Source organism: Corvus brachyrhynchos, unplaced genomic scaffold (assembly GCF_000691975.1).
Source record: "Corvus brachyrhynchos isolate BGI_N302 unplaced genomic scaffold, ASM69197v1 scaffold365, whole genome shotgun sequence".
Taxonomy (NCBI): Eukaryota; Metazoa; Chordata; class Aves; order Passeriformes; family Corvidae; genus Corvus; species Corvus brachyrhynchos.
In genome coordinates this window covers 678,920-688,573 of record NW_008239544.1, presented here as the reverse complement: position 1 = coordinate 688,573, position 9,654 = coordinate 678,920, and the positions used below count along the sequence as shown (strand labels likewise).

Genomic DNA, 9,654 nt, shown 5'->3' with positions numbered 1-9,654 from the left:
TTCCCCATATTCTCAATCAATTCATCTTTTCAGAGACAAATTACTACACAACAGCCAATTGTGGAGATATTTGACTTGTAAATTAACTCCTGAAGCAGACTGGGTGGAAATGTTGTTTCTTATCCATTTAATTCCATCATTTTTTATCCCAAACACTTACAGCTGCTTAAAATCTGCCAGTCAGGCCTCAGAATGAAATGCACACAGTTAATGCAAAAATTCCCTTTTTAACTCCAGAACCCAGATCAGGAGGGTGCAAAACAACCTGTGGGTGCAAGTATCCCTTGGATCTGTCCCTTGGCTTGTGTTCCCTGTGGAAAACTCTGTGGGAACCCCACTGTGTGATCCAACACTCACTGCATGAGATGGGAATGGCTCTGGCTCCTCAGTGCTGCCCAGTTCAGGGCTCAGAGCACTCCACCCCTGCTCTGACAGCTGGACATTGCTCAACTCATGATCCTGGAATGGTTTGGGTTGGAAACACCTTGAAGAGCATATTCCACCCCCTGCCATGGGCAGGGACACCTCCCACTGTCCCAGGCTGCTCCCAGCCCCAGTGTCCAGCCTGGCCTTGGGCACTGCCAGGGATCCAGGGGCAGCCACAGCTGCTCTGGGCACCCTGTGCCAGGGCCTCACCACCCTCACAGGGAAGGATTTCTCCCCGATATCCCATCCATCCCTGCCCTCTGGCAGTGGGAAGCCATTCCCTGTGTCCTGTCCCCTCCAGGCCCTTGTCCACAGCCCCTCTCCAGCTCCCTTCAGGCCCTGGAACATCCCAGCACTGATTTCGCACCTATTAACTGGGGAGGAGGTGCTGTCTGCACACACGCACTGTTAATTCCTCCTCCTTCTGTGCTCAGTATCTGCAGTTATCCCCTGCAGAACACAGGATTAAGCCCATGGCATGTCATCCAGTGCCAATAATCCCTGTGCTGGGGCAGGCTGCTGTGGCACCACCAGACCAGCACCGGGAGGGAGCACAGACATCGCTGCAGAGGCCTCAGAGGGCCGAGCCCCGAGTGGAGGGGAAAAAACCCCAAAAGGCAGCATAACAAGGGACAAGAAGTGTGGCAAAGGGGACTGTCCTAAATTCTGGAGAATTCAGGGGGATTCCCATGGTGTCATTTATTTGCAGGTCAGCTTAAAAGAGGTGACATCACTACGGTGTTGTGTCACCCTCCAACGTCCCCGTAATTTGCCACCGTGGGGTTTGTGAAATAGCAATTTCAGGAATTCAGAAGAGCAGCAGGGCTGTCAGAATGAGCCAAACCCAGCTGCAGAGAGCTCCAGTCCTGTTTTCATCCGTCTCCAGTGTGAAAAGTTGATGAGGCTGAACCATTTCTTTATTCTAAGGCTGTGGATGAACCAAAGCCACAGCAGAGGAAGGAACTGGAACTTTCTTATAGCTCCTATTACGTATATTCAGATTATACAAATATATCTGCACACACTGAATGTTTCAGCAGTATATCAGATGTGTTTAGACACTTGGATACAGTAATATTTAAGGATATTTGCAGAGTTTAACTTGGATTTAGTAAGTAAAAGTGTCATTATTTAATGAAATTTGCCAAGCTAAAAACTCTTCAATAATGGATGTATTCTGCATCTTTCATTTCTTTCTTAAATTCTCAACCAGGATTAGAATCCATGAATGGTTTGGATGGGAAGGGACCATAAAGATCCTGTTCCACTCCCTGCCATGGGACACCTTCCACTATCCCAGGCTGCTCCAAGCCCCATCCAACCAGGGATCCAGGGGCAGCCACAGCTGCTCTGGGCACCCTGTGCCAGGGCCTCTCCCTGCTCACAGCCAAGAATTCCTTCCCAATATCCCATCTAACCCTGCATTCCTTCAGCTTAAGGCCCCTGAAGGTCAGAAGGGCTCATCTGGACTCTGTTCAGAGGTATCCAGAGGAAGATGGATCCTTACCCTTTCCCAGGAGGTGGCAACAATTCCCCTTTAGCCTTCGCCAGTGGCTTGTGAGGAGATGGTGTTGGAGAAGGAGAGGGAGAAGATGAGAAGGACCTTGACCTGGAAAGGAAGGAGACATCACTGAGCTCAGGCTCTGGGATTGCAGGAGCTTTTCTTGGCTCTCAGGGAGTTCAGCCACCATTCCCTCCTCCCCAGGAACCTGTCCCGAGCTTATCCTGCTGTTACGTTTGGACTCTGTGCAACAAGACTTAACTTCTGCCATCAGACCAGCGGGAAGAGTAGAAAACAAAAGGAAAAAATAGGATCAGCTGGAAAAGAGGCACTCCAGTTATCCCACAGCAACACCTGAGGCTGTCTCCATCCTCTCTGAATTCAGTCCTTAGGGAGCATACACAGGAAAACAAGTAGGATTTTGACTTGCACGTTCATCACTTTATGTCCCGTTAACTCCCAGAGCAGCTCATCCTTTCACCAGCAGCAAAACCCCAAAAAACTTGGGGGAAGGACACAAAAAATACACCTAAACCTAATACTGATCTGTAATTCCTGGAACACGAGGAGAAGCACTAATGGTGCATGCCAAAGGCAACCATCAAGGGCAGGAGCAGTTTCCTGAGCCCCTGGCAGGCACAACACGTGCTGGGGTTGGGGTGATTCACCCCAGTGCCAAGACTGGAAGTGCCTCTGTTGCAGCCCAGTGCCTCAGCAGCCTGACTCCTGCATGACAGCTCTTCTGGGGAACAGCTGGGCAGAGGGCATTGCTCACCCCAGCGAGAGGCAGCCAAGGGTGTCACCCACGCTGGCACTGCCCTCACGGAGCAGAGCCTGGCATGGGCTGCATGGGGGAAGCTCATTCTGCTTCCCAGATGGAATCAGCTCCCAGCTGAGCTTTTCCTAGGAGAAAGCAGTCTCCCAAAGTGACAGCGTGTGTTTTTCCATCACCTGTGGGATCTGCTCTGGGTACCTGCATGGCTTCAGCTCTGAAGAGGTGCCTATCTAAGGAGCTAGTTCTCCCACTGTCTCCCAACTTTCCAGACTCGGGAAACTGTCTGCAGGGGCAAGGAAGCTGCAGAGGAATAAATAATAATCAGCATGGGACACTGGAGTGCTACTTTGAAATGTCAGGACTATCACAAGACACAACTGCTTTAATAAAGAAATGGGATTTGCCTCCTGAAATCGAAATTCCAGCGCCATGGAAAGGAGATGCTGCTGAACTCCTTCCAGCCAGAAAATGCAAATGATGGGAATGTTCATCTATCACAGGCACAGCAAAGAGCCCAGCCACAACAGCCCTGCACTCGTGGGTGGGAGCACCGGGGAGAGGAGGGGGTGGCTGACGGATCTCCTTCATCCAACAACCACAGCCTCCCTCACTCAGGGAAGTGCTTGGAGTGCTTTATTTCAATGGAGCAAAAAGGAGCTGTCAGGAAGCATTTGGAAACCATTCCACCATTGGTTCCCAGTCCCAGGAGCCACTACCTGGACCTGCTGCCTGAGAAAGAGCTGTGCCTGGAGGAGCGACTGGAGTAGGAGCTGTAGGAGGAGGATCTGGAGCGCGAGCGGGAGGAGCCGGACCCAGAGTAGGTGGATGAACGAGAAGAGGACCTGCAAGAGAAATATTAAAATTCAGAGCTTCTTGAAAAGCTCCCAAGGTCTTGTTTCCAAAGATGTTCTTCCCAAGTTCTGCTCCAAACCCCACGTGCCTTCTCCTCAGGGAGCTGTCAGGATTTGCAGCCTCTCCTCAGATCCCCTTTTTCTTCTAGGGAGGATCCTGTTGTTGCTACTCTCTTTGCACCCTTCAATAAGCCTCTCTCTCTTTAATTACTGATTTTCCATCCATTTTGGCAACTGCTTCCACATATTCCATGCCTTTTCACTGGACAAAACCCTGACAGATCACCTGACTGGGTGCAGTGATCCCAGCAGGAAAATCTGCTTCAGGAGGGCTCTGGCTTTTAGATGCCTATCTCCAATTGAACATGTTCCTCATTCCTCCTGGATACTTCCCCCCCTCCTTCAGGAGCTTCAAGTTCAAGCATTTAAAGGAAATTGATCCAGTCTGTGCCTCGAGGCTCCCAGATTCAGGGAGTTTCTTTCTGAAAGGTGCTTTTTATCTTATTTTCCACCGTTGGTTTCCAAGCCCCATTCCAGCCCTCCAAGGCTCTGTCGAACCTCCACAATCCCAGTTCTCCCAGTAGCATCAACCTGCTCTTACTGGACTGAGCTCAACTCCTCCCTCCATCCATCCCAGGGTGACCAGGATCCAATTCTTACAGCTCCCAGTTCTTTCTGCTCCCATTAAGGTCAGTTTTCATCTAGGTGAGTTGCTATCACCCAGCCTGCATCCAGCTCTAATTCACTGGAAAAGTGGCTTTTCCAAGGATTTCCTTTTCCTAATCTCCAACAGGTCACAGCACAGCTCCCACAGTTCCCTGCCCCCTTTGGCTTCCATCTCACTGCGTGTCCATAGGTGTTCCTGAGCAGCAAAGTCTTTGCTTCCCCAAAAATAAAACCATGGAATGGTTTGGGTTGGAAGGGACCTCAAGGATCATCCAGTCCCACAGAGCAGGGACACCCTTCCAGTGTCCCAGCTTGCTCCAGCCTGGGATGGAGAATCCACAACCTCTCTGCACAACCTGTCCCAACACCTCAACACCATCCCTGGCCACGAAGGAGCCCCATCCCATTCCAGGACACGCTTCCAGGATGTGCCAGGCTCTCCCCTTCCCCTCACCTCGAGGAGCCAGAAGCGGACGCCGATGAGGCCGAGGTTTTCCGGCGCCTCCGTGCCCGGCTGGGGGACACGGACACGCCCAGTTTCTTTTTGGGAGACTTGGATCGGCGCCAGGGGTCCTTCCACTCGTCTGCCCGCTTGGATGGGGCACTGCCCAGCGCCGTGGCATCCTTGTCCTTCTTTGGTGGCTCGGGCTGGCGGCTGGAAAGCAAGGAAGAGGTCAGCAGCTGGGATTTTGGGGGGGGTTATAAAGGATGATACACAAGGGACAAGGAAAAAATACTGGAAACGATAAATATATTGTAATAAAATGTAGGAATAGATCCACAGGGCCATGGAAAAATCCCAGAATTCATCCCTTAGATTAATCCCTCTTAACCTCCCATGTGGGATTCCAGCACCACTTTGGGGGGAGGAAGTGTTAGAAGAACTCTCAGTTTGTGAAGCAGTGCTGAACCAGTGCTGCTCTGTAAACCAACAAAGCCACAATTCTGTGAGCTCCTGGCTGATTCCAGGCCCAGCTCCTGGCCTCCAAGGACTGCACACAAGCAAGAGGGAAGGGAATGGGAAACCTGGTGCTCCCTACACCTGTGCCCAGCTCAGAGCTGGAGCAAGCCCAGCCTGGTGCAGTGGAGAGGGGTCCCCACTGAGCCTGGATTCCACTCCCAGGACATCCTGTGGGGCTGTCACAGGCCAAGACAAAGTGCCTTCCTTTCACCCTCCCAAAGGGGACAGCTCCCTCCTCACCTGGGCACAAAGCAGGCTGGTTCATCGCTGGGTCACCCTCTGGGTGTTTATAAACACCCCCAAACGTGCTGCTGTTGCTGGTATCCACGCAGAGGTGCCCAGCCAGGCCCCACTCTCCATCTCCTCCCTTCCCTGGTAACGGTCCTACTTTCATTTCCCCTTTTTTCGTTCCCCACCTTTCCCTTCTCCTCTCCAACCCTCTGAAAATAATTCAGGGCCAACTTTTCAGCAGCTGCACCACACACCTCCTTAACTAGTCCAGGATGAGTTTCTTGAGGCCGAGACTTTATTACCTCTCTTATCTCCGGGTGATTTAACTTGGAATTCTTCCTTGCCCTCACTCCAACCTGCACTCAACTCCTCGATTACCTGCTTCTGACCTTCTCCCCGGGGTTTCAGGCAGAGTTTGGGAGGGATTAAAGCTTTCTGAAGTCTCTTGCACTCACCAAATTAGCAGGACAATGATGCAGTTATTCCTTTCCTCAAACTAATGAGTTTCCTGGGAACCTGGGGAAGGAAAGGCCCCTTCCCTGCTGCGTTCAGCCAGTACCACCCCATTACTCACACCACTGAAGCAACCACTCCCCACACAACTTCCTCTGCCTTTTTGAGATAAAAAAGCCACCTCCAAGTTTTCTAATAATTCCAGGGACACTTCAACAAACCCCAGGATAATGAAAGCTCTTGGTTAGGAGCCTGTCCTGCCCTTTGAAGGCTTCACACCTCACTGAGAAGCCTCATCCCCTCCTTGTTGGCAGAGTTTCCTCTTCCTGAATCCAGGACTGGGATGTGCTGACCTAAAAATCCAGCATCTGACTCTTTCCTTATCTCTACTGATGTGAAAGCAATTTTACTCTTTGTCCCACAACTCCCTTGGAATATTCAGAGGAAAACCCCTCCTTTCACGTTCACCCCTCCGACAAATCTCACCCCAGCTCCAGGAGAGGAGAATTGGGTGCTTCCATCCAACACAGAAGCTCTGAGTGCCCGGGAAGGGGTCCCGGGCAGGGTTATGGCTCAGCTTTATCCCCCAGCAGCTCCATTCCATCCTGCCCCTTTCCCAGCACTGCTCCAACACACACTGTTTAACTCAGCACAGGCTATCTGCAGTGGATTGGTCAAGTTTTCCAAGTCACAGCCACAATTCCAGGAGTATTTCATCATGGAGGAACACCACGACTCGGAACAGGGGGCTGAGACACACTGGACCTATTCTTTATACCCTGACAACATTAAACAGTCCAAGCTGGGCTCAAGGGCTCCTACCAGCTGATGTTTACAAATCCATTTGGAATTGCCAATTTAACCTCTGGAATATCCTCAAATCAACCAAGTGCAGAGAAGGAAGAAAGGGAAGACTGGGAAAAGCCTCCACACCTTGCATGAAGCAGCAGGATAAAGAGCAAGGAAAGGAGGAGAGAAAACCATGTCAGGGTGCTCATGGATAATGCCCAAATATCCTGCTCCAACGTCCCTTCCCATGGGATCACAGTCTGCATGCTCTGGGAGAGGCAGGGGGAATATTCTGCTGGCACAGGTGGGCTGAGAGGCAGCTTTATCCAGGATAAAACCTCTGAAGATGCTTCTCCTGCAGTGTCTGAGACGACAAATGTGGAAGCCAACAACTGTGGCTCAGGTGGGACAGCAGGGAAAGGTCCTTCCCCCAGAGGGTGCTGGCACTGCCCAGGCTCCCCAGGGAATGGGCACGGCCCCGAGGCCGCCAGAGCTCCAGAACAATGCTCAGGGTGGGATTTTGGGGTGTCCTGGGCAGGGCCAAATATTGGGCTGATGATCCCCCTGTGTCCCTTCCAGCTCAGGATATTCCATGAATCCATGAACTAACGAATGCCCTCGCGCCTCTCCAGGCTCAGCTCCCTCCTGAACCAGTTTTCAGAAAGAAAAGTCTCCTACAGGATTTATTCTCCCTTAAAACCAACTCAGATTCACGTCCAGCAGCACATCCTGGGAGCTGGAACAACTCCAGCTGGACTGCAGAGCTTGGGCGCCAGCTGGGAGCAGGGATGACTCTGAAAGCAAATCTCATTTACTTGCACCTATTACCTGGTTTGATGCAATTCCCTCTGGATGAAGTCACTTTCTGGAGGAAAGGTTTTTCCCCAGGAAAACCACAACAGAAAGCCTCGTTCTGGGGTGTGCTTGGCTTTTTGACTCAGCAGTAAATGCTGCAGATGAGGAAGATGCTGCTCCTGTCAGGACATTTTCAAAGCCTTTCCTCAGAGCTTCCAATTCGTGGCATCACCAAAGAAACTCGTTCAACCTAAACCTGGGATCTGATGCTGCTGGACTCGTCTTCTCCAGTGGAATTCAGGAGGCAGAATGGAAAGTGAGCTGGAGGAGCTGCCAAGATCCTCAGCAGCTCCCTAGAGGAACATCCCAATCCCAGCCTGGACAAATCCCTCAGCTGGGAGATGAGGAGGGGAGGACTTCTGGCTTTCACTCTTCCAGCCAGGTCATTTAGTGCTGGATCTGGTGCCTGGTGGAGCTCCCAGCTCCTTACTTCCATAAATTAAAAAATAAGAACTGCTTGCTGCTGGCTCAGTGAGTGCAACCTGCCTTCGGGAGGGGCTGAGCCACGGTGAAAAGGAGGGAAGGAAGGAAGAATTCCAGGGCTGGTGAGCCATGGGATCAGCTCAGGAGCTCATCCTCAGCTGCCCAGGCTGCTGGCAAACCTCGCACACTTCAGCACAGAGACTGCCAGAGAACTCTCGTGTTCATCCCAATCTTTTTCACCACATTCCTGTTTTTAGGAAACATTTGAAGTATTTCAGAATTAACTCCTAAGTCTATTCCACAAGGTTTAAAAAAAAAATAAATTAGAGGGAAGAAGAGACAAGACGAGAGTGACCAGAAGCACCTGAATTTCCAGCCTGATCCTCAAGGATCACTCGGGCAGCAGCTTCCAAAGGCAATTTTACCCTTAAAACAACTAAAAGCTGTCTCCCTCCAGAAGGAACGTGCTGATGCCCATCTGGCTGGAATCTAACGACAGCAATCAAGAGGAAAAGTGAGGCTTTGGCAGGGAGAGGAGGAGCAGAGGCAGCTCCAGCTGGCAGCACCCCGGCGTGGGTCAGCCCACGCATGCGCCCAGCTCCCAAATAAACCCGGCTCCCAAAAAAACCCCGGCTGAAGCACGTCACCGAGTCCAACAAAACTTTGGAGAGAGGGGGAAAAAAAGGAGCTGCCCAACTCCAGTTCTCCTCATGTATTATGCAAATGCTGCCAAAGCATTTCTAATCTTGGAGGGCAAAATGAGCTTCCCGGGGAAAGCGCTTCCCGTGTCCTTCCCCCTTCCCGTGGGACACGGCTCCCACAGGGAACCAAACCTTATCAGCCCCAGGCAGCAGTGACGCCAGCCTGGCTCCGGGGCTGCTCTTCCAGCTCCGTTTTCTCCAGGAGGAAAGCCCAGGGATGACTGAACAGCCTTTGCGTTTCTCGCAGGAAAGCTGCGATTGCGTCAGCAGCGCCGGCGCCGCTTTTCCTGCAGCGGCAGTGGAATTTTCCAGAGGAAGTGGACTCGAGGAATGACTGGAGCCATGTGCCAAGGCAGTTATGAAGGGACCTGGAATTGCTGCAAAATAAATTCCAGCAGAGTGCAAGCACGCAGGGATTTTTCCTGTCTTGGAGTAATGGAGAGGGACAACAGCTCTGGAAAGGCATCTGTGTGCGTCCAGGACAGGGAATGCTGGCCCTTGGAGCTGCTGCCCACTGATCTTGGTGAAACATCAGCAGGGAAAATGCTTTTCTCAAGCTGTTTCCATCTGAAGCTGAGTTATCAGTCAGCTTGGAAAAAAAAAAAGGGAAAAAAAAAAAAAAAGGAAGGATTTCTTCAAAGCCTGATGGGGAGAGGCTTGGAAATGAAAGAGTGGAGATACAATCTGAACCTCCAGGATGAAATCATCCCAGCAGGGAGATAAAGCTATCTGAGACAGCATCTCCCCTAAGGGCTGAGCATTTGAGGCCTGGAGAGCCTCCTCTCCATGAGCAGGAGGCAGCGATCCTGCCTGGAATGTGCCAGTGATCCTGCCCTGGAATTGCCTTGTTTCCCTAAAATCCAGGCTGGGGGATCTCCCAGTAATTCCATCTCTGAAATGCCAAAGAAAATCACATTCCTTGAGATCCACACCTGAGTCACTCAGTGCCCTTCATCTCGATCTGGGGTTACGAAACTCGTAAGGACCAGCAGAAACTGCACTCAGCAGGAATGTTTTTTGCG

At 51.4% G+C, this 9,654-nt stretch overlaps 1 protein-coding gene across 1 annotated transcript in view; it reads right to left on the bottom strand.

Annotated features, from left to right (window-relative positions):
• ZC3H18 (zinc finger CCCH-type containing 18) overlaps positions 1-9,654 on the bottom strand; it is a 42,460-nt gene that overhangs the window by 9,207 nt on the left and 23,599 nt on the right. Inside the window, 3 exon segments of the mRNA XM_017741400.1 lie at positions 1,934-2,035; positions 3,419-3,544; positions 4,674-4,874. Coding sequence (XP_017596889.1) covers positions 1,934-2,035; positions 3,419-3,544; positions 4,674-4,874 — 429 coding nt within the window.